The sequence below is a fragment of the Zalophus californianus genome, chromosome 13 (assembly GCF_009762305.2).
Source record: "Zalophus californianus isolate mZalCal1 chromosome 13, mZalCal1.pri.v2, whole genome shotgun sequence".
Taxonomy (NCBI): Eukaryota; Metazoa; Chordata; class Mammalia; order Carnivora; family Otariidae; genus Zalophus; species Zalophus californianus.
In genome coordinates, this window is record NC_045607.1 from 89084426 (window position 1) to 89110198 (window position 25773).

Genomic DNA, 25773 nt, shown 5'->3' on the forward strand with positions numbered 1-25773 from the left:
AATAACAAGTTATGAATTTGTCAAATTACCACTTTTTAGGTAGAGTACAGGGGGCTAGATAGCCATGCTTCAGCAATAGAGCACAAGAGAAACCAAACTAGAGAAGTTTATTACTTGCAGGTCCTGGAGGAAGTGCCCCGCAGGCCTCCAGGGGCCATACGGGGAGATCAAGGCGGAGTACAGAGAGAGACACAGGACCCAGGGCACATGCCTTTACTAGGGTTTGGGGTTCCAAATTCAATTCAAGCCAAAAGAGCTGGTATTTGATAAGCCACATGGGAGTCTTATTGAAGGGACTTCAGTAAGGGTTAGGTGCTGGGAGACAGGGGAGACTGTTGGGAAGTTGTATCGGAAACTGATATTTGCTTCTGACTCAGTGGGCTGTTCTCTAGGGCGTGCACTTGCATGAGGGGCTAATGTCAGTTTCAGGTCACTGCAGTCCTCTTGGCCAAACAAAACAGACGCCAGGGCAGCAATACCAAAGACTAACTTAGCTAAACTCTCCACATGTGTTGGCACAGATGTGAACTATTGAGATGCTCATAAGTTGCTGTTGCAGATGTAAACTAGTACAGCCACTTTTTAAAATAGTTTCGCTGTTCCTCAAAAAGATGAACATAGAATTAACATATGATCCATCAATTCCATCCCTAAGTATGTATGCAGGAGAAACGAAAACACACACACACACACACACACACACACACACACACACACGCCCTTGTACACACTGTTCTTAGCAGCATTATCCACAATAGCAAAAAGATGGAAACAACCCAAATGTCCATCAAGTGATGAATGAAGAAGCAAAATGTGGTTTATCCATACAAGGGAATATTAACTGGGCAATAAAAAGGAACAAAGTGCTAATACTTGCTATAACGTGGATAGTCCTTGAAAATATGCTTAGTGAAAAAAGGTAGGAAAGGCCACATATTATGTGATTCCACTTATATAAAATGTTCAGAACAGGCAAATTTAGAGAGAGACTAGTGGGAACTTAGGGCTGGGGAGTAGGTGGGGTGATTTGGGTGTGACTACTGTTAGGTATGGAGTTTCTTTTAGTGGGGATGAAAATGTTCTAAAATTAGATTGTGGGGATGTTTGTATAGTGCTAGGAAGATACTAAGAAACATTTTTATTTCTTTGAAGGACAAGTTTTTAACCTATTTTATTCATTCATTCACTTGTATTGAAGTGTAGTTGACATATTATATTAGCTGCAGGTGGATGACACAGTGATTTGACGATTGTATACGTTATAAAATGCTCACCATGGTAAGTGTAGTTGCCATCTGTCACCATCCACTTATTACAATATTATTGACTATGTTCTCTATGTTGTACTTTTCTTCCCCGTGACTTATTTATTTTAAAACTGGAAGTTTGTACCTCTTAATTCCCCTTCACCTGTTTTACCTATTCTCCCCTCCCCCCAACAACCACCTGTTTTTTTCTCTGTATTTATTAGTCTGTTCCTTTTTAACTTTTTTGTTTGTTTTGCTTTTTTAGATTCCACATTAAGTGAAATATGTTATTAATCTTTCTCTGCCTTATTTCAGTTAGCATAATACCCTTTAGGTCTACCCATGTTGTTGTGAATGGCAACATTTCTTTTTTATGGCTGAGTAATATTCCATTATATATATATATATACGCCACATCTTCTTTATCTTTCCATCATTTGATGGACACTTAGGTTGCTTCCATATCTTGGCTATTGTAAATTATGCTGCAGTAAGCATAGGAGTGCCTATATCATTTCAAATTGGTGTTTTCATTTTCTTCAGATAAATACCCAGTAGTGGAATTCTATACCCAGTTGTATGGTAATTCTATTTTTAGTATTTTGAGAACCTCCATACTGTTTTCCATGTGGCTGTGCCAATTTACAGTCCTACCAATAGTGCATGGAGGGTCTCTTTTCTCTACATCTTTGCCAGCACTTATTATTTCTTTTTGATACTAGCCATTCTGACTGGTATGAAGTGATATCTCATTGTGATAACCTCCATTTCTTAACAGAAGAAGCAGTTATTTGTATTTGTACCCAATTAGTATTTTCAATTTAGTATTTATAACTTTACTGGTATTACTGGATTAATATTAAAAAAATTTGTTAATATTTTATTTTTATATTTCTCTGTTTCCTATTGCTTCTGCATTCTGCACATAGAAGCAGGCAGCATATTGATTTTACACTTACGTTTCTTGAATTTTCTGTCTACATTATCATGGTCTTATCCAGATTTTCTTTTGTCCCCAACTTGCATTTAACGCTGTCACCTGTGTTTTCTGGTTATGGGATAATACCTTTCAATATGCTGGAAGTGGTTGTATGTACAGTTTGTTTATATTTGAACTATTTGGAGGCTGATTGAATGTTTTGTCTCATAGATTTTACTTTCCTTACTGGTATTGTAATGGCAGCAACAGAACCTATCGGCATGGGATATCTCGAGGTGCTGAAGCTCCTCTTCTTGACGACTTTGTCATGGCCTACCTTTTTGCTCAGGTATCATTATGTTATCTTACTTGTGTATGTGTTAAATGATAAGAATCTTGCTGTGTAGTGTGAAAATCTTCATATATGGGAAAATTGATGTTCTGTCTTGCATAGCAGGCACAGAAAGGTAACAAAGTTGAGTCTTCTTATCACTAATTTTTAATCCCATATCTTTTATGGGATTTATTTTATAATTTATTTTAAATTTATTTTATAAAGATTTTTATTTTATATATTATTTATATTTTTTATATTTATATTTATTTATATTTATAAATATATTTATTTATATGTTATATATATATTCCTTTATAAAATAAAGGAATTTATTTTATAAAGGTTCCCTTAATTGGCCCTTTTGAATTTTTTTTCTTTTTTAGTGTTTTAGGGCATTTTAAGGATTTCACAAAGTTTAGATTAAGTTATACAACAGGATTCATGTAGATGTAAGTGTCTGGAATATAAGACAGCAAAATTTCCTCAGAAATTTTTTAAATTCCTGAACAATTTCCGACTTAATTAGTAGATAGTAAAATGTAAAGAAAGTGGGAAACTAAATAAAAAGTGAGTTACAGGGGCGCCTGGGTGGCTCAGTCGTTCAGCGTCTGCCTTCGGCTCAGGTCATGATCCCAGGGTCCTGGGATCAAGCCCTGCATTGGGCTTCCTGCTCGGTGGGAAGCCTGCTTCTCCCTCTCCCACTCCCCCTGCTTGTGTTCCCTCTCTTGCTGTGTCTCTCTCTGTCAAATAAATAAATAAAATCTTTAAAAAAAAAAAAGTGGGTTACAGTAGTGTGTTTAGCTCCTCAGAAGAGGATGATTGAGTGTTGTTACTTGATCTGAGAGTTGTGTTCCAGTTATTGGTTTATTAATAGTGTTATATTAAATTTTTATAGTGTATTTGAACATTTTGTAATGCTTTCTTATCTATTACCTTAATTTAAACAGTAATTGCAATGTTCTGTCATTAAATAACTTTTGTTTTTATGTGCCACAAGACTGAGGAGTAGAAACTAAAGGAAGAAAAAAGATATTAGTGCTTTTGGGTAAAGATACGCTCTTATTATCCCCAAGATGTCAGATTAAGGAGTTCTGAATCAGATTTGCAAAAATCTTAGGAAATTACCCCACAGATCCTCATGGCTCACGTTTCTAAGATGTCTAGGAAGATTGGTTCAGTTTGTGAGCAACACATCGATAAATATTCCTCTTCTTGGGGTATGAGAACAAGCAACTTTTTTTTTTTTTTTATTCTGGTAAAATATACTTAATAAAAGTTACCATCTTAACCATTTTTAAGTGGACAGATTGATGGCATTAAAGTACTTTCACATTATTGTGTAACCATCACCACGATTCATCTTTAGAACATTTTTCATCTTTTTAGACTGAAGCTTCATACCCGTTAAAGATTTTATTTATTTATTTATTTATTTATTTGAGAGAGAGCATGAGAGGGGGAAGGGTCAGAGGGAGAAGCAGACTCCCCACTGAGCAGGGAGCCTGACGTGGGACTCGATCCCGGGACTCCAGGATCATGACCTGAGCCAAAGGCAGTCGCTTAACCAACTGAGCCACCCAGGCGCCCCTTCATACCCGTTAAACAATAACTCGCCATGTCCTTCTGGCCCCTGGCAGCCACTTTTCTGCTTTCTGTCTCTGTGAATTTGCCTATTCTGGGTGCCTCACATCAGTGGAATTAGAACATTTTTCTTAAGCTTTTTGGCCATTTGTATATCTTCTTTGGGGAAATTTCTGTGTATGGCCTTTGCCCATTTTCTAAATCAGTTGTTGTTAAGTTGTAAGTGTTCTTTATGCCTGGATATTAACCCCCTGTCAGCTATGTAACATATTTTCTCCCATTCTGTCAGTTGCCTTTCACATCTGTTGATGTGTCCCGTGATGTCCAGAGGTTTTTAATTTTGATGTAATCTGATTTGTTTCTTTTTTCTTTTGTTTACCTGTGCTTTTGGTGTCATATCCAAGAAGTCATTACTAAGTCCAATATCACGAAGCTTTCCCCCTGTGTTTTCTTATAAGTATTTTATTGTTTTAGCTCTTATGTTTACATCTTTGGTCCATTTTGAGTTAATTTTTGTTGATGTTGGAAGGTAAGGCCCAATTTCATTCTTTTGAATGTGGATATCCAGTTTTTCCAGCATCATTGTTGAAAATTCTGTCCTTTCTCTTTTGAGTGGTCCTGGTGCTCTTGTCAAAAATAGTTTGACCACTACCCAACTTTTATATAGCTTCCTTTGTTTCAGTAGTCATTAGGAAAAGAGAGCTATAGGCTTTTGAGAATAGATACTATGAGGTTATAGTATCTGATGCCTTTATGATTATATTATCTGTGCTGCAGAACTGGTTTTATTTTGGTGGCATGCTAGTTTAAATCCCATTAATAAGACAATTTTCCTAAACTGTTCAACTGCTTTACCCTAATACTGTGATATCTAATACTTTTGATCTAGAAAAAATATGGATGATTTCTAATTTTGTCTTCCTAGGAAGGATTTTCTCATATAGGACAGCAAAATAATTTCACAATAGAATCCTAAATTGTGTCTAGATAATATCCCACATGTAATTTTTCTATTTCTTAATGTTTCTATTTCTCTAAACCTGTGCCCAGAAAATACATAAGGTAGTAATTAACTTATCCAGATTATATTGATATCAGGATGGATTATATGCATTTTAATAGACTAAAGAAAACATGTTTGACCAGTGACATCATCAGAGTATAAGATTATGTTGATATTTTTAAATAACTAAAAAATAGTTCAGCCACTAAACTATTAAGTATGTTAAGATACTACTATAGAAAGATGGATTTGGGAAAGGTAAGCCAATAAAAGCCAAAAGTTAGATGTCCCTTTTAAATTCATTTTCTTCTGAGGATTGCCTTGATACCATCAAATACAGTGACTCAGCAAATAATTTGCTGTCATGTGAACAGTCTTTAATAAATTTATATATATTTGGCAAAAAAATGTATATTCACTCCATATTGTTTCTTGGTTCATTTATGATTTTGTGACTATAACTGTTTTCTTATTTTTCTGGGTGAATGCAGATAAAATTTTTTGGTTCAAATGTCAGCTACCCAAATGAAAAACTATTTAAAAAAAATTTTTTTAAATTCAGTTATCCAACGTATAGTACATCATTAGTTTTTGATATAATACTCAGTGATTCATTAGTTGCATATAATGCCCAGTGCTCATCACAGCACGTGCCCTCCTTAATGCCCATCACCCAGTTACCCCATCGCCCCACCCACCTCCTGGAGACTCTTGACTCCAGAAAACTACTTTTCTACAGTTATGTTTAAAGGAAATTTTTATTGGTACACACTGCATTTTTTTAAGGAAGTTTAAAAATAGTTTAAAATAGTATGCTTTGGTATTTGGGACTCTATTTCGATTGTGATTTTTCTGTAATGGACATTTGGTTGATTATGTCTTAGTGCTGCTCTTAATGGTTTTTCCTATCTTTATCGTCTTTTGGGTATAAATTCCACAGAATATCTTCATGAACATAATTTATTATACTCTGGTCCTATATAGAATGTGGAACAAAAGCAAGGTGTAAAAAGAATCTACCTAATCATTAGTTACCTTTTTTAAAAAGTTTAAATTCAGTTAATTAACATATAGTGTATTATTTGTTTTAGGGATACAGGTCTGTGATTCATCAGTCTTATTAATACCGAGTGCTCATTACAACATATACTCTCCCCAGTGTCCATCACCCAGTTACTCCATCCCCCGACCCACCTCCCTTCCAGCAATCCTCAATTTGTTTCCTGAGATTAAGAGTCTCTTATGGTTTGTCTCCCTCTCTGGTTTCATCTTGTTTCATTTTTTCCTCTCTTCCCCTATGATCCTCTGCCTTCTTTCTCAAATTCCACATATCAGTGAGATCATATGATAATTGCCTTTCTCTGATTGACTTATTTGGCTTAGCATAACACCTTCTAGTTCCATCTACATCGTTGCAAATGGCAAGATTTCATTTTTTTGATGGCTGAGTAATATTCCATTGTATATACATACCATATACATCTTCTTTACCCATTCATCTGCTGATGGACGTCTAGGCTCTTTCCATAGTTTGGCTGTTGTGGACATTGCTGCTATAAGCATTGGGGTGCAGGTGCCCCTTCGGATCACTACATTTGTATCTTTGGAGTAAATGCCCAGTAGTGCCATTGATGGGTCGTAGGGTAGCTCTGTTTTCAACTTTCTGAGGAACCTCTATACTGTTTTCCAGAGTTGGCCATCAGTTATCTTAATCAGAATAATTTACTTGCCCATTTCTAAAAGTGTGGTGAGATAAGTGTTAGCAAAACAAAATCTAACTCCTTCCCTGAATTAACTTTGTGTTACCAATATTAGGCTTTTGTTTTGGTGAATACTGGTTATTTCATGGTTTATGCCTTTTAAATAATATAGGGTTTTCTTGTACTAAAATGCCTTCTAATTTATTAATAGGAAGTTGAACAAATATACTTTTAATTGTGTATTTATTTCTTTTAATAAAATTATTTTTATTTTTTTATTTTTTAAAAGATTTTATTTATTTGAGAGAGAGAGATAGCATGAGCAGGGGGTGGGCAGAGGGAGAAGGAGAAGCAGACTCCCTGCTGAGCAGCCATGGGGCTCGATCCCAGGACCCTGAGATCATGACCTGAGCTGAAGGCAGAGGCTTAATAGACTGAGCCACCCAGGTGCCCCTATTTTTTTTTAATGAAATTATTTTTGAAGAATTTGTGTTAAACTTTAATTTCATGAGATAAGTTATCACATTTATTACATAAAATAAAGAGAGTGGCCCTATATTTCTCTTACCCAGTTTAAAACCTTGGTTAAGGGGCACCTGAGTGGCTCAGGTGGTTAAGCGTCTGCCTTGGGCTCATGTCATGATTCCAGAGTCCTGGGATTGAGCCCCACAGTGGGCTTCCTGCTCAGTGGGGAGTCTACTTCTCCTTCTCCCTCTGCCCCTTCCCCCCAGCTTGTGCTCTTTCTTTCTCTCTCTCAAATAAATAAATAAAATCTTTTAAAAAAATAACAAAACCTTGGTTAAATACTGGTATTTCAGCTAATATTTTAGTTCTCACCTTTCTTTTCAAGAAAATTGCTGTTTTTTAGAATATTGGTCATTTTTCTGTTTTGCCTTTCCTTTCTCCCATTACACATTCATTCAGTCTCATTTCCATATTCCTAAATCATCTAGACCAAAATCTTGAAATTTGTTATTTCTTTTTCTTCATTTTTATATATAATGATAAAGTTATGTTTTTTTCAGACTCTTTTAGTGTCTTCTGTTCCCTACATCAGATCCTTATTATTTCATATCTGACCCATTACAGCAGCCTCTTAATGAGTCTCACTGGATATACTTTATTTTCTTAAAGCACTTTCATCATTGATACTTCTACCAGTGGAAGAGACATGATGCTTTAAGAGAAGGTGCTCTGAGAAACTGATGCTTTAAGAAAATGGTTGCCTGTTGCTTTTTAGGATCAAGTCATTCAAGAGTACCTACATTTTGACCCCAACTTATTTTCCCAAATTTTATTTTATTTTATTTTTTTAAGATTTTATTTATTTGAGAGAGAGACAGAGTAAGAGAGAGCACAAGCAGGGGGAGTGTGGCAGGCAGAGGGAGAAGCAGGCTTCCTGCTAAGCAGGCTTCCCACTGAGCAGGGAACCCAATGCAGAGCTCGATCCCAGGACCCTGGGATCATGACCTGAGCCTAAGGCAGACGCTTAACCAACTGAGCCACCCAGGTGCCCCCTTTTCCAAGTTTTAATCCACATTATTCCCTTACTTAAATCGTCTGCCCAACCAAACTAGTTTGCATCTCTGACCATGCCTTATGCTTTGTTTTTGTATCATTCCTTCTATCATCCTGTTTTGTGTCCATCAGAAATTTCTTCATCTTTTAAGACTACATGAAGTTTTGAATTTTCCATAAAACCTTTCCTGATTATGTCAACTGGATATAGTTTCAAATTCTTTTAAATTCCTGAAGCATCTGTTGTGTGGCACTTAGTATAGAGTATCTGCATTATAATATTTCATTTACATGTTTAGCTTCCCTGCTAGATTTTAGTCTTCTTGAGGGTTGAAGCTCATCTTATATTTTTCTGTATCTCACACAGTCCTACTTAGTATAATGCTTTGAACATATTTGGAACTAGGTACTTAATTAGCTAATATCTATTTTAATTTAGGTAATCTTTATGTAGAAGATATAATTTGAAGATACCAGCAGTGTTGACATCATATGTACTATATAATGGGGAACACAGTCTAATAAATCAGTTTCCATTGACAAAAAATTTTCACTATAATTTTATGGCAAAATAACTGAAAATCAGTGGAGGAGTTGACGTTCTTTTTAAATGCATATGTTGTAGAAATTATAGGTTAAAATATAATAGATTAAAATGTGACAGTGAAATTTAAGAGGTATTTCCTTCTAAATTTTTTTCCTATAGTGGCGGCATGATTTTTTACATGGATGGATAAAAATACCCGTGACCCATGAAACACAGGAAGAATGTCTTGGAATGGCTGTGTTAGATATGATGAGACTAGCCAAAGAGAAGGATCAAACCCCACTGGACATCTATAGCTCTATCAGGTAGTTTCCTTATGCAAATCCATATAAATGAATGTGAACAGTTGGAGTTTTTCTGTAATTAATTGTACTTTCTGTATCAAATCTTTTTGATTTTATAATAATTAAAAGTCATATGGGTAAATTTTCTTCCTTGTATACAACACATACTTTGTGAGATAAAAGAAATTTATTTTTTCTTTTTTCTTCCAGTTTTATTGAGATATAATTGTCATATAGCACTGTATAAGTTTAAGGTATACAGCATCACAGTTTGACTTACATATATTTGTGAAATAATTGCCAAAATAAGTTTAGTTAATATCCATCATCTCATATAGTTAACTAAAAAAAAGAGAAAAAAAGAAACAGCAGTGTTACCTATAGTGATCATATTGTATGTTATATCCTTAGTACTGATTTATCTTAGAATTTAAAAAAATATTGAAAGAGTTGGAGTACTACAGAAAGTATCAATGATGTTTGATACTTATTAATTATTTGATTCATTTATTCTAAAAAGAGTAAGTAAAGTTAGGGGAATGAAAAGAACACCTGTAGGCATAATTTCTGATAGATCCTCAAATTGTCTTTATAAATACATCTGAAGCAGTATTTCTCAAATATTGGCCCACAGTTTACTTGAATTAGTATCACCTGAAGTTGAAGTGCCTGTTAAAACTGAAGATTTCTGAGTGCTACCCAAGAGTTTTGATTCAGTAAATCTCAGGGGAAGCCCACAAATACAAATCTTCACAAGTTCTCCTGGGAATTTTCCTAAAAATTTCTGCTTTTTTGAAGTATCATTGACATATAAAATTGTAAGATGATTGGAAAGGTACATCGTGGTGGTTTGCTGTATGTATACACGATTAAGAACTCCCCCATCTGGTTCATTAACACATCCATTACTTCACATATTTATCTATTCTACTTACTTTTTTTTTTTTTTGGTGAGAATGTTTAAACACTCTTCTCAGCAAATTTCAGTTCTACAATACAGTTTTATCAGAGTCACCATGTTTTACATTAGATCCTTAGACCTTATTCATGTTATAACTGATCCAGCCGATTCTTTTATAAGTGATCCACACTCCACATTCTCCAAATTACTCATGTGCATATTGGGTTTTGTCATGCCTAACAGGATTTTTTGAAATACTGCTCCTACAGCCCAGCTTTAATAGTTGTAAATCTTTTTAAAGATGTATATGATTATTATAAGAGTTCTTCAAGTTTTTTATAAGTTTGAAGACTATGTTTTACATATTGCATACTTAGAATTAAAAGTTTGAGGGTGTTATGCATCTGGTTAAAACCCTATATTTCTTGAAATCCTCTCAATAACTGGTTTTAGTCACTCATTTACTAAGTGCCTTAAAAACAGTTACATACCCAGATTGCAGGGTATCAGTTTCTATTTCTGCTTTGGTTTTAAGTAATCTTGTTTTCAGATGTCTGTTAAGCCTTAAACCATAAAGTTCACCCATTTAAGATGTATGACTCAAGACTTTTTTATTATTGAGTTATAAGGGTGCTTTACATATTTTGGATACAAGTCTCCAGATGAAAGTTATTATATTTATAGTTTGCAAATATATTCCCCTTCTTTGGACTGTTTTTTCACTTTCTTGAAAGTATCATTCATAAAATTCATAATTTTCGGGTAATTTATTTTTTCTTTTGTTTCCTGTACCATGACATTTTAATATTAGATAAATAATTTCTGCCTGTCCTGAAGCAAATCATGCCTGCCTTGCTTGCCTTTGTAATGTAATTTAACTCAACTGATGTTTTCTGAATTCACATTTAGTGCTTATTTCTGAGAAATAATCAAGAAACTCTACTCAGTGTGAAATTATTCAAGATTGATGGGAGAATAAATGACTAGTTGTTGGCAGAATGAAATAAACTGTTTTGTTCCCAGAAATACCCAGTCGGATATGGATCTCTGATTAGTATAATTAAATACATATTCCTTCCCCGACTTTTAAAAAAAAATTCATGTAAGGTGCATCTTTGTGTGTCTGTGCCTTTGTGTTAGCTCTGTGTGTGTGGGTGTGTGTGTGTTCACCTCTTTGTGCATGTGTGTGCATTAGATACTTTTCTGTATGCCACCAACTCTTAATTGGACATTATGGCTTAGGTATTAGAGTACAGAAAGTGAAGGAAAGCATAAAATTTTTGTGTTTTCATTCTTCATCTGCTCTTTAAAGTTCTAAGTCTGCTAAAGGGTGGGAAGAAGAGAACTGGAAAATGCAAAGAGTTTAGGAGACTGCTGAATTTGTAAACATTAGGCCAGGACCAAGGCCACTTACATAGCAACTGAGCTACTCACCTCATCTCCCTGGACTCCCTTTCTAAAAAACTAAGTAAATAATAATAGAGTTTCCAATGGCCTACTCCACCTATAATAATAAAATGCAGATTTCATTTTATAGTACAAAAAATACTATACAGTTTCTAAGCCAAGGCTCAATTTCAGAGCCTTTTGGAGCCTCAATTTTAGCATTCTTTAAAAACTCAATATAAGAAAAGCATGAGGAAAAATGTCTTTTTGCTTTAAGAATTAATAACTTTTCTCTTGAAAAATTTTTAGTGTTTCTAACAAGTCTGGTTCTGATAGCATGATGCTGAAGTGGATTTACTATGTTCAAGAACCACACATTCCTATGGTATTCCCAGAGGAAGTATGTCTGGTCCTTTATGCCAGGCATCAATGTGGAAAGCTTTGTTTTATGTTGTTATTTTAAACTCCTCTTTTTAAGTCTTATTAAAAGCTTTATTAAAAAGTAGCCATTGATGGCTATATATTTTGCATTTTTGTAAAATGTTTATATAAATTGCATTCAGATTTAATAAGTCTCTTGGTAACTAACATTTTTGTCAGTAGTTAAGCAAGAATCATTTGTATTCTGAGTCTATTTTTTGTCTTTTCAGTGTTTATTCTAAATTTCCTGAGGCTCTCCTCTATGCTGTCTAGACTTATTAAATTTTGTATATCTGTTTATTTAGAAATATATAATTGTTAGGAACAAAGTGTGACTTGTGAGATCTGAAAAAAAGAGTAGAATTTAACGGCCAGAGAGAGAGAGGAGGGAGGGAGTGTGTAGAGACTCATGGAAGAGGCCTTGTAGCAGAAGGGAGCGTGGAAAGAGTGAAGAGAGTCAGTATGGCTAGAGCCCGAAGAGTTAGGAGGAGGCAAAGCAGGGGCTGGACCAGAACCTACAGAACCTTAGAGCCATGTGGACAAGGTTACGAGCACTCAGAAACCATGCAAGGGTATTAAGCAATGGTGAAATGATTAGATTTGTGATTTTAAAAGATCCCCCTGAGTCCAGTGTAGAAAACAAAATTGGACAGTGGTATGAGTAAAGGGGAATGCCAGTTGCCCAGAGACTAAGGCCATTACAGTATTTTCCTCCAGGAGATGCGGTTACTAATGAGTTAGTAATGAGAAAAATGGGCAACTAAGAGAAGTATTTAGAAGGCAAACTCATGGAAACGTGGTGATGAATGGAATAATGGGAATCCAAGGGGAAGGCGGCCTCAAGGGTGATTCCTGGGTCATGGGTGAATTGCAGTGCTCTTTACTTAGATAGGAAATGCTACAAGAGGATCTTTCAGGGGAGGATGTCAGGACTTGTGAGTTTGGTTTGACGCATTGTTTGAGGAGCTTTGGAGACATTTAAATTAAATGTATCAATTGACTTGCCTGTGGAAGATTAGGGTATGGAGTGTAGAGGTCAGTGCTGGAGACAGATACCAGAGTCGTTTGCATCTAGGGAACCTAGAGAGAAAGAGTATAAATAAGAAGAGAGGAGGGCCTCAGGTCTTGAGGAACTTCAGCCTTAATCACCAGGTGGGAGTGAACCTGAAAAGAAGATTGAGAAGTATCCCAAGAGACAGGAATAAAGCGAGGAAAGCTAAGGGGAGAAAATTGAAGGAGAGAATGATCAGCAGTGTTGGATGCTGCTGAAGAATGACAAGGGAGGTGAATGTGGGAGTTTGGTTTTAGCAACGTGAAAGTCTTGATTTTTAGCAAAAGCATTTTCTGTGGAATGATGGAGCAGAAGTTAGACTGGAGTGAATTGAAGCGTAAATGGAAATGGCTGTATAAACTCTGTCAAAATTAGGCCAGAATGGCTGGAGCTGAAGGGATATGTGGCACAAAGAAATTTTACATTTAAGGTGGGACGACCGTTAGTGTGTTGTGGTTCGAAGAGAAATAAAAGTCCCCAGAGGGTGAATGTATATTAGAGGAAGAAAGAGACGATAGGTACATACGTGTCCAGGAAGTGGCTTTACCTCGCTGGTTTATACCGCCTTTGTTGTCACAGGTGGGGAGGAGGAGGGAATGGGTGCAGATGTATGTAGATTTGCCAGCGTCATGTGGAGGGAGCTCTGCTTAGAGAAGCTCTTTTTTCCCCCCAAAGAAAGAGATGAAGTCATTTGCTGAACGTAAGGAGGAATACAGCTGACGTTTGAGGCAGAAGAAAGGTAGTAGGCAGTTTGAGGAAATGGGAGAGGGTTTGACATAGTTGTGGAACTTGGGAGAATTAGTTGAGCAGAGAAGCGTTGTCAAATGGATGGTCGTGCTGAAAGCGTGTTTGAAATTGGTGATTATGAATTTATACCGCCCTGCCTACCTTGCCAAATGACCCTCCAGCAGCTCTGTACTTGAGTACAAAACTGAGTGTTCGTCAGCGGGGTTCAGGCAGAGTACGGGAGGGAAGAAGCGGTGGTGTATGAGTAAATGCGTAACAACCAGTTCTCAAAAAAACCCCAAAGATGTGATTTGTTTGCCATCTTTGCTGACGTCCATGGTATAAATCCTGCCTATGGCCAGTTTCAGGGTATCAACCTGATGTGCCTGAATGTAGAATTGGGAAGAGATGAGCAATAGCAAATCTTTTTCACCACTCATGTACGAGAGATGTAAACAGCCTTAAAAGCATAGGAAGTAGTAAATGTAAAAATTTAAAATGTAAAATAATTAGGAAGTGATACATTTTGAGTATTACCTATATTTTTACTATGATTTATTTGTAACTTTATAGAACTTAAATTTTAATGACAGCTCTTTAGCAAACAACTACATAGTCTTAAAATGTAAGCTCTCAGCATGAGCCAGCCAGAGCACTAGCTTTAAATACTCAGATACAGGATAAAGTGAGAAGTGATACTATGGAGTGGTGCACAGAATACTGTCAGACAAAGGGAGAGGAACATCTAACAGTCATAGAGAAAGGTTGCCTGGATTTGATGATGCTTGAGCTGAGACTGTTGGAGTGAGTTAGAGCTAACCAGATAGGGAAATGGATGATGGGAAGAAGGATTAGCCTAGGTGAAGGCATGGAAATTTAATGCAGTTGTACCTTCAGAAATGAAATGCTCTTCATTGGTCAGATATTTGAACAGGGGAGACGTTATCTCTCTTCTTTAGGATATTTTACATAGAGGTAGAGGTACAAAAGTGTCAGAACATTTCTAAGTAGAATTGTTTTGATGGCAAAGGAATTATTAGGAGTTACTGAAAAGGGCCAGAAAATAATGTATACAAAAGGAGTATGTTTGCATAATGAACAACTGTAGCATCCAACAGAGTGTAACAGTTTCCAGAATTCAGGTGAATTTTGGTGTACAGCGTCATAGGAAATATTTGCAACACGGTGTTGCAAAAAATGAGGTATAAGATAATCAGAAAACAAATTTTTAGAGACTCCATTATTAGCTAGACTAAGTCTTCATTTCATTAGGGGAAGAAGATTAACATACCCTATTCTAAACATTTATGGTAACTCAGAGAATTTTTATATGTATTTCCATCATCTGACAAAACCTTAATATTGTATGCGTGGTAGCTGTGTCACCTTTCTCCACTTGACCTCTGTGCTGCGGCACTTACCTGTTGTGGAGAAAGGTGGTAATTTCTCTTTCAGTGTCATTTTAGATTTACCTTCCAATTTGTTTTGTTTTTCTGTGTGTGTTCTTTATCCCCAGCTACAAGACATTCTTACCAAAATGTGTTCGAGCAAAGATCCAAGACTATCATATTTTGACAAGGAAACGAATAAGGTACAGATTTCGCAGATTTATTGAGCAATTCAGCCATTGCAAAGCCACTGCCAGAAACTTGAAACTTAAGTATCTTATAAATCTGGAAGCTCTTCAGTCTGCCTTCTACACAGAGCAGTTTGAAGTAAAAGAACCTGGAAGAGGGCCTTCAGGTGAGGAGATTTTTGCAACCGTTATAATAACTGGAAACGGTGGAATTCAGTGGTCAAGAGGGAAACATAAAGAAAGTGAGACTCTGGCAGAACAGGTAATCCTTCACGGTATGTTCTCATTCTTCGTTAGTCTAAGTGAATGGCACTAGAAGCACAGTAATTTTACTCATTGGAAACATGGTCTTGCAGTTCTCTTCTCTCACTGATCGAAGTGGAAGTTTTTAATAGTGTGAAGCCATCAGAGTCGTATCTATAATTCTTTTCTCATTGTTCTTATGTGGTTTTTTATTTAGTTTTTTTATGACAAACGTTAGTAATGGTTCTTACAGTTTTCAAAAAGGCTTGAATTCCTAAAGTGATTTTAAGGTAGTTTTGCCTCTTTTTATAATTTTGCTGTTATTGATAATAGGCACAAGCATAAAATTTAATTAGGAAAGATTAATTTTAATTGATTTTATGATGATGTATAGTTAGTTTTTCTAAGTTTTGCACTAGAAGTTTTAGTTTGTTCATATCTATGTTCTTAGATCGTTATTAGAGATTTGTCTTTACCTTCCTTCTTTGGTGGTTAAACTTTCAGTTTTCTGACAGTGGTTCCACTTGATGTTGATTGGATTGAAGGGAACTGTAGCATGATTAGATTCCTGTAACATTTTAATGCTCTCATTTTTAAGTCAAAGAAGATATGGTTAAGTCTTAGGGTTACGTTATTGAGGGAGAGAATCCCATTTAGTTACTATCAATACTTTTTTATTTTAAAGAATTTGGAATGAATGTTAATGTCCTTCATAAGTTTTGTTTTAAAATGGCTCCCTTAGTTTTACCTGTTTTTAATCTCAAATGCTCTTCATTATAGGATTTACAGTTATATTGTGACTTTCCTGATATTATTGATGTTACTATTAAGCAAGCAAGCCAAGAAGGCTCAAATGAAAGTAGAATTGTAACTATCCATAAGCAAGATGGTAAAAATCTGGTAAGTCTGCTTTATAACCAAATAATGATTATGCTTGTTGTCAGAAATAAGTATTTTAGAATCTTAATACCAAAGTTATTTTCTCCTAGGAATTCTGATTACAGTTTTAAGTATAACTCTAAACATAAACATCAGTTTAGTAAGGTTTTGTTTACATCTAGCTTTTGTATCACTACCAACACTATCTTTCCAGAGTTTCTCGAACATTAATGTATTTTTCACTCATTTAATGATTAGCAAGGCAACAGTTACTCCGCCCAACCCCCTCTGCCCCCACTCTGGGTTGTGCTGATTCCCTGTCATAATGCTCATTCCAAACTTTTTTTTTTTTTTTTACCAGTAGGGATGTGCGTAATGGCAGTCATACTGCCTAATTAAAGGAGAAAAAGAATTCAAAACAGTGCTTTCTGGGATTCACGTAACAGTGTAAACCAATCCCGGGTTAGCCCTACCCAAGCTGAAACACATGATTGGTTCTAAAAAATTAATTCTTTCTCTTTCTTTGATTAGCTTCAGAAAACCCACTTATTTTTTATTTTTTAATTTTTTTAATGTCAAATACAATATTATATTAGTTTCAGATGTACATCATGACTTGACAGTTCTATACTTTACACAGTGCTCACCGTGGTAAGTGGTTAGAGATCCCATTTATTTTAATTGAAAGGGAGGAAGTAAATTCCTTTCATACTCTTCTTTAAAATTGCTTACTTATGTGGCTGTTTTCTTTTTAACTCCGGTATTTTTTGACCTCCTGGCTTAAACGGCACATTAATGTTATGTGTTCGTTTAACTTCAGTATTTGTATGACCTCTGCCTATCTATTTTAGGGTTATATTTACTAAAATTATAACTAACTTGTAATTCACTTTAGTCAGCATACTTTCCTATTCTTAGATAAAAATATGTAAATAGTGTACAGTTACTACCTACTAGACCATGAGCTTCTTGATTGTCGGGATCATTTTGGGGTATGTGTTTTTACCCTCTGCACCTGGCATAGTACTCCAGGCCCTACTTTAGAAAGAGCTTGATAGGTATTTCATGGATCAGTGAAACGGTGATTAATAATTTTCAACTGCAATGTGGAATTAATAGAAGAAATATTTATTCTGTAAATATCAAAATTACACATGTGTATTGTATAAGCACACCTAAATATTTATAGGCATACCTTGGCTATTTTGTGGATTCGGTTCTAGACCACCACAATAAAGCAAATATTGCAATAAAGCGAGTCAAAGGAATTTTTTTGTTTCCCAGTGCATATAAAAGTTATGTTGACACTATACTGTAATCTATTAAGTATGCAATAGCATTATGTCTAAGAAAAAACAATGTATATACCTTAATTAAAAATACTTTATTGCTAAGAAATGCTAACCATCATCTGAGCTTTCAGTGAGTTATAATCTTTTTGCTGGTGGAGCGTCTTGTCTCAGTGTTAATGGCTGCTGACTGATCAGGGTGCTGTTTGCTGAGGCTATGGCAATTTCTTAAAATAAGGCAAAAATGAAGTTTGCCATGTCAGCTGACTCTTCCATGGACAAGTGATTTCTCTGTAGCATGTAATGTTGCTTGATAGCATTTTACCCACAGTAGAATTTCTTTCAAAATTGGAGTCAGTCCTCTCAAACCAAGTTGCTGCTCTAGCAGCTAAGTTGATGTAATATTCTAAATCCTTTTTTGTTATTTCAATAGTCTTCACAATATTTTCACCACGAGTAGCTTCCCTTTCAAAAAACCACTTTCTTTGCTCATCCATAAGAAGCAACTCCTTATCCATTCAAGTTATATCAGGAGATTGCAGCCACATTTTTAAAAAATTTATAATTTTTTTTTAAAGATTTTATTTATTTGAGAGAGAGAGAAAAAGGGAGAGAAAAAGAGAGCTAGAGCACATGTGTGCGATCAGGGGTGGGGGAGAAAGAGAGGCAGAGAATCCAAGCAGACTGCTCACTGAGCACGGAGCCCAATGTGGGGCTCAATCCCAGGACCCATGAGATCATGACCTGAGCTGAAATCATGAGTCAGATGCTCAACTAATTGAGCCACCCAAGTGCCCCACACTTTCAGCCTCCGCTTCTAATTCTCTTGCTATTTACACCACTTCTGAGATTACTTCTTCCCCTGAAGTTTCGAACACCTCAAAGTCATCTGTGAGGGTTGGAATCAACTTCTTCCAAACTCCTCTTCATGTTGATATTTTGACCTCTTCCCATGAACACAGATGTTCTAATTGGCATCTGGAATGGTGACTCCTTTCTGGAAGGTTTTCAGTGATGGCCCAGACCTGGCAGAGGAATACTATCTATGGCAGCTATAGCCTTAAGAAATGTATTTTTTAAATAACAGGTCTTGAATATTGAAATGACTCTTTGATCCACAGGCTGCTGAATGGATGTTGTGGTAGTAGGCATAAAAACATTAATCTCATTGTTCATCTCCCAAGACAGTAGTGAGCAAATGCTATTGGAAAAGTGGCGCCAATAGACTTGCTTTTGATGCAGGGTTGTCACAGACCTTCAATGTGTTTTAAAAAAAAAAAAAAGGCAATATCTGAGATACTCAATAAAGCGAAGTGCACTGAAACAGGGTATGTCTTCATTCTGTAAAGGTGGTATTTATAAAAGAGTAAGTATTTCTAGAAGAGTTCATGGATGCTTATGTGAACATCCTGTAGTAACATAAAGGACTTATTTATGGGATGGTATTTGAACCTGTTGGCTTTATTTTTAAGTCTGCAACAGAGAGGTTAAGCAACTTTCCAAGGTCATAGTGTTAGCTAAGTGATAGGGCCTATTGTAAACTGAAATGGATGATTTGACAACTTAAACCCATCAGTGTGGCATTGCCCTCTTTGTTGAGTAGTCCTAAAGCTCCTCGAAGTATTACATTTACATTTTGTTAGAATTGCTCTAAAGATTAATTTGGGAAGAATGGCTATTTCTTTACCATATTACATTTTCTATTTAAGGGATACACTGTATTTCTCCTTGTATCCAAGTATTATTTTATGTTTTTCAGTAACTTGATGGTTTTATTCATACTGCTACAGCATGTTTCTTGTTGAATTTTAATCGTGATATATTATGCTTTTTCTGTTACTTAGGATTAAGAACCTTTTCTCAATATATATTTTTCTAAAATTATTGCTAGATATGAGAAATAAATTTTTGCTTATTATTTCATTTTTCCAGTCTGTTCTATATTAGTTACACTTTTTTTTTTAAACCATCCTTTTTACTCTGACATTTTTCTTTGTCTTTCTTTTTTTCTCTTAAAAAATGTGGTAAAAGACACTTCATAAAATTTAGCATCTTGATTTAGCTATTCCACTTCTGGGCATATATATCCAAAGGAAACAGAATCCCTACTCAAAGAGATATTTGTACCCCCATGTTCATTGCAGCATCCTTGGATGTTACCAATTTTTAAATATTTTGCCAAACTGATGGGACAAAAATTGCTACCCTGTGTTATATTTCATTTCCTTAATTAGAACCTGAGTTGGAAAAATTTCTCATGTGTTCACAAGCCAGCTGTTTGTATCTCTCTTCAGTGGATTGTTTTCCCATATCCTTTGATTTTTTTCTTTCTGTTTCTAATTGATCTATAGCTTTTCTTCTCAATATGTAATGAGTATTAGTCCTTTGGTGTACAGATTTACAATTCCCCAGTCTTTTAAGATTGTTTATGGTATCCTTTTTAGTACCTATTTTTAAAATTTTTTTTAGTTTTTGCAAGAGAGAGAGCTTGAGCAGGGGTGGGGAGGGGCAGAGGGAGAGGGAGAAAATCATTTTTCTTTTAATTTTATTTTATTCTGTTATGTTAATCAGCATACATTACATCATTAGTTTTTGATGTAGTGTTCCATGACTCATTGTTTGCATATAATACCCTGTGCTCCATTCATTACGTGCCCTCCTTAATACCCATCACCAGGCTAACCCATCCCCCCATTCCCTTCCATCTAGAACCCTCAGTTTATTCCTTAAGAGTCCACAGTCTCTCATGGTTCATCTCTCCCTCCGATTCGCCCCCCTTCATTTTTCCCTTCCTACTATCTTCTTTTTTTTTTCTTTTTTTTAAACATATAATGTATTATTTGTTTCAGAGGTACAGGTCTGTGATTCATCAGTCTTACACAATTCACAGCTCTCACCATAGTACATACCTTCCCCAATGTCTATCACCCAGCCACCCCATCCCTCCCACCCACCCTCACTCCAGCAACCCTCAGTTTGTTTCCTGAGATTAAGAATTCCTCATATCAGTGAGGTCATATGATACATGTCTTTCTCTGATTGACTTATTTCGCTTAATAATAATACCCTCTTAATAATAATACCGTAGTTCCATCCATGTGGTTGCAAATGGCAAGATCTCATTCCTTTTGATGGCTGCATAATATTCCATTGTATATATATACACCACATCTTCTTTATCCATTCATCTGTTGATGGACAATTAGGCTCTTTCCATAGTTTGGCTATTGTGGACATTGCTGCTATAAACATTGGGGTGTACCTAGCCCTTTGGATCACTACATTTGTATCTTTGGGGTAAATACCCAGTAGTGTAATTGCTGGGTCATATGATAGCTCTATTTTCAACTTTTTGAGGAACCTCCATACTGTTTTCCAGAGTGGCTGCACCAGCTTGCATTCCCACCAACAGTGTAGGAGGGTTCCCCTTTCTCCGCATCCCCGCCAACATCTGTCATTTCCTGACTTGTTAATTTTAGCCATTCTGACGGGTGTGAGGTGGTATCTCATTGAGGTTTTGTTTTGGACTTCCCTGATGCCGAGCGATGTTGAGAACTTTTTCATGTGTCTGTTGGCCATTTGGATGTCTTCTTTGGAAAAATGTCTGTTCATGTCTTCTGCCCATTTCTTGATTGGATCATTTGTTCTTTGGGTGTTGAGTTTGATAAGTTCTTTATATTTTGGATACTAGCCCTTTCTCTCATATGTCATTTACAAATATCTTCTCCCATTCTGTCGGTTGTCTTTTGGTTTTGTTGACTGTTTCCTTTGCTGCGCAAAAGCTTTTTATCTTGATGAAGTCCCAATAGTTCATTTTTGCCCTTGCTTCCCTTGCCTTTGGTGATGTTTCTAGGAAGAAGTTGCTGCAGCTGAGGTCGAAGAGGTTGCTGCCTGTGTTCTCCTCGAGGATTTTGATGGACTTCTATCTCACATTTAGGTCTTTCATCCATTTTGAGTCTATTTTTGTGTGTGGTGAAAGGAAATGGTCCAGTTTCATTCTTCTGCATGTGGCTGTCCAATTTTCCCAACACCCTTTGTTGAAGAGACTGTCTTTTTACCATTGGACATTCTTTCCTGCTTTGTCAAAGATTAGTTGACCATGGAGTTGAGGGTCCATTTCTGGGCTCTCGATTCTGTTCCATTGATCTATGTGTCTGTTTTCGTGCCAGTACCATACTGTCCTGATGATGACAGCTTTGTAATAGAGCTTGAAGTCTGGAATTGTGATGCCACCGGCTTTGCTTTTCTTTTTCAACATTCTTCTGGCTGTTTGGGGTCTTTTCTGGTTCCATACAAATTTTAGGATTATTTTTTCCATTTCTTTGAAAAAAAGTGGATGGTATTTTGATGGGAATTGCATTAAATGTGTAGATTGCGCTAGGTAGCATTGACATCTTCACAATATTTGTTCTTCCAGTCCAGGAGCATGGAATGTTTTTCCATTTCTTTCTGCCTTCCTCAGTTTTTTTCATGAATATTTTATAGTTTTCTGAGTACAGATCCTTTGCCTCTTTGGTTAGATTTATTCCTAGGTATCTTATGGTTTTGGGTGCAATTGTAAATGGGATCGATTCCTTAATTTCTCTTCTGTCTTGTTGTTGGTGTAAAGAAATGCAGCTGATTTCTGTGCATTGATTTTATATCCTGCCACTTTTCTGAATTCCTGTTTGAATTCTAGTAGTTTTGGGGTGGAGTCTTTTGGGTTTTCCACATAAAGTGTCATATCATCTGCAAAGAGTGAGAGTTTGACTTCTTTGCCGATTTGGATGCCTTTGATTTCTTTTTGTTGTCTGATTGCTGTGGCTTGGACTTCTAATACTATGTTGAATAGCAGTGGTGATAGTGAACATCCCTGCCGCGTTCCTGACCTCAGGGGGAAAGCTCTCAGTTCTTCCCCATTGAGAATGATATTCGCTGTGGGTTTTTCATAGATGGCTTTTATGATATTGAGGTATGTACCCTCTATCCCTATACTCTGAAGAGTTTTGATCAGGAAAGGATGCTGTACTTTGTCAGATGCTTTTTCTGCATCTATTGAGAGGATCATATGGTTCTTGTTCTTTCTTTTCTCAATGTATTATATCACATTGATTGATTTGCAGATGTGGAACCAACCTTGCAGCCCAGGGATAAATCCCACTTGGTCGTGGTGAATAATCCTTTTAATGTACTGTTGGATCCTATTGGCTAGTATTTTGGTGAGAATTTTTGCATCCATGTTCATCAAGGATGTTGGTCTCTAGTTCTCCTTTTTGATGGGGTCTTTGTCTGGTTTGGGGATCAAGGTATTGTTGGCCTCGTAAAAAGAGTTTGGAAGTTTTCCTTCCATTTCTATGTTTTGGAAGTTTCAGAAGAGTAGGTATTAATTCTTCTTTAAATGTTTGGTAGAACTCCTCTGGGAAGTCATCTGGCCCTGGGCTCTTGTTTGTTGGGAGATTTTTGATGACTGCTTCAATTTCCTTAGTGGTTATGAGTCTGTTCAGGTTTTCTCTTTTCTTCCTGTTCAGTTTTGGTAGTTTATAAATCTGTAGGAATGCATCTATTTCTTCCAGATTATCTAATTTGCTGGCATATAGTTGCTCATAATATGTTCTTATAATTGTTTGTATTTCTTTGGTGTTGGTTGTGATGTCTGCTCTTTCATTCTTGATTTTATTTATTTGGGTCATTTCTCTTTTCTTTTTGATAAGTCTGGCCAGGGGTTTATCAATCTTATTAATTCTTTCAAAGAACCAGCTCCTAGTTTCGTTGATCTGTTCTGTTCTTTTGGTTTCTATTTCATTGATTTCTGCTCTGATCTTTATTACTTCCCTTCTCCTGCTGGGTTTAGGCTTTATTTGCTCTTCTTTCTCCAGCTCCTTTAGGTGTAGAGTTAGGTTGTGTATTTGAGACCTTTCTTGTTTCTTGAGAAAGGCTTGTATTGCTATATACTTTCGTCTGAGGACTGCCTTTGCTGCATCCCAAAGATTTTGAACAGTTGTGTTTTCACTTTTATTTGTTTCCATGAATTTTTTAAATTCTTCTTTAATTTCCTGGTTGACCCGTTCATTCTTTGTAGAATGCTCTTTAGCCTCCATGTATTTGAGTTCTTTCCAACTTTCCTCTTGTGATTGAGTTCTAGTTTCAATGCATTGTGGTCCGAAAATATGTAGGGAATGATCCCAGGCTTTTGGTATCGGTTGAGACCTGATTTGTGACCTAGGATGTGATCTATTCTGGAGAATGTTCCATGGGCACGAGAGAAGAATGTGTATTCTGTTGCTTTGGGATGGAATGTTCTGAATATGTGTGAAGTCCATTTGGTCCAGTGTATCATTTAAAGTCTGTACTTCCTTGTTGCTCTTTTGCTTAGATGATCTGTCCATTTCAGTCAGGGGGCTGTTAAAGTCCCCTACTATTATTGTATTGTTGTTGATGTGTTTCCTTGATTTTGTTATTGATTGGCGTATATAATTGGCTGTTCCCATGTTAGGGGCGTAGATATTTACAATTGTTAGATCTTCTTGTTGGATAGACCCTTTAAGTATGATATAGTGTTCTTCCTCATCTCTTATTATAGTCTTTGGTTTAAAATCTAATTTGTCTGATACAAGGATTGCCACCCCAGCTTTCTTTTGGTGTCCATTCGCATGGTAAATGGTTTTCCACCCCCTCACTTTCAATCTGGGCGTGTCTTTGGGTCTAAAATGAGTCTCTTGAAGACAGCGTATCAGTGGGTCTTGTTTTTTAATCCAATCTGATAGCCTGTGTCTTTTGATTGGGGCATTTACCCCATTTACATTCAGGGTAACTATTGAAAGATATGAATTTAGTGCCATTGTATTGCCTGTGAGGTGACTGTTACTGTATATTGTCTCTGTTCCATTCTGGTCTATGTTACTTTTAGGCTCTCTCTTTGCTTAGAGGACCCCTTTCAGTATTTCTCATAGGGCTGTTTTCGTGTTTGCAAATTCCTTTAGTTTTTGTTTCTCCTGGAAGCTTTTTATCTCTCCTTCTATTTTCAATGAGAGTCTAGCTGGATATAGTATTCTTGGCTGCATACTTTTCTCATTTAGTGCTCTGAATATATCATGCCAGTGCTTTCTGGCCTGCCACGTCTCTCTGGATAGGTCTGTTGCCAATCTAATGTTTCTACCATTGTAGGTTACACACCTCTTGTTCCAAGCTGCTTTCAGGATTTTCTTTGTCTCTGAGACTTGTAAGTTGTACTATTAGATGTCGGGGTGTTGACCTATTTTTATTGATTTTTTGAGGGGGGTTCTCTGTGCCTCCTGGATTTTTGATGCCTATTTCCCTTCCCAAAGTAGGGAAGTTCTCTGCTCTAATTTGTTCCAATATACCTTCTGCCCCCCTCTCTCTTTCTTCTTCTAGGATCCCAATTATTTTATATTGTCTCATCTTGCAGTATCACTTATCTCTCGAATTCTGCTCTCATGATCCAGTAGTTATTTATCTCTCTTTTTCTCAGCTTCTTTATTCTCCGTCATTTGGTCTTCTATATCACTAATTCTCTTTTCTGTCTCATTTATCCTAGCATTTAGAGCCTCCATTTTTATTACATCTCATTAATAGCCTTTTTAATTTCGACTTGGTTAGATTTTAGTTCTGTTATTTCTCCAGAAGTGATTTCTCTAGTATCTTCCATGCTTTTTTCAAGTCCAGCTAGTATCTTTATAATTGTCATTCTGAACTCTAGTTCCGACATCTTACCAATGTCCGTATTGATTGGGTCCCCGGTAGTCGGTACTGCCTCTTGTTCTTTTTTTTGAGGTGATTTTTTTCCATCTTACCATTTTGTCCAGAGGAGAATAGATGAATAAGAGAACAAAATGCTAACAGTGTAACAACAACCTCAGAAATATATACACTAAACAAATCAGAAGAGACCCCAAACTGGGGGAAAAGAAAAGGAAAGAAAGAAAAAAGAAAAGAAAAAACAGAATATGATCAACTGTGATTAGGCTGATGCATAGATCAGTGGCACACACTAGATTTGGGGTGCATTTTGGTCTGTTAGAAGAAACTGCCTCCCAAAATTTTAAAGAAAGAAAAACATATATGTACAAAAATAAGGGTAAATACGATAAAGGGTTAGAATATGACTGTACAGATGAAAATTATAAAAGATTTTATGAAAGGAATTGATAAGAAGTTGGTTGAAAAAAG

At 36.1% G+C, this 25773-nt stretch overlaps 1 protein-coding gene across 9 annotated transcripts in view; it reads left to right on the top strand.

The window, feature by feature from the left end:
* JAK2 (Janus kinase 2) overlaps positions 1-25773 on the top strand; it is a 147010-nt gene that overhangs the window by 81678 nt on the left and 39559 nt on the right. For 7 of the 9 annotated variants that reach the window (XM_027614590.1, XM_027614588.1, XM_027614591.1 and 4 more), the window contains 4 exons: positions 2398-2515; positions 9012-9157; positions 15137-15458; positions 16220-16339. In XM_027614590.1, coding sequence (XP_027470391.1) covers positions 2398-2515; positions 9012-9157; positions 15137-15458; positions 16220-16339 — 706 coding nt within the window. Of the gene's footprint in view, positions 1-2397; positions 2516-9011; positions 9158-15136; positions 15459-16219; positions 16340-25773 lie in introns of those variants that run through there. The other 2 variants (XM_027614595.1, XM_027614596.1) reach the window with 2 other exon arrangements.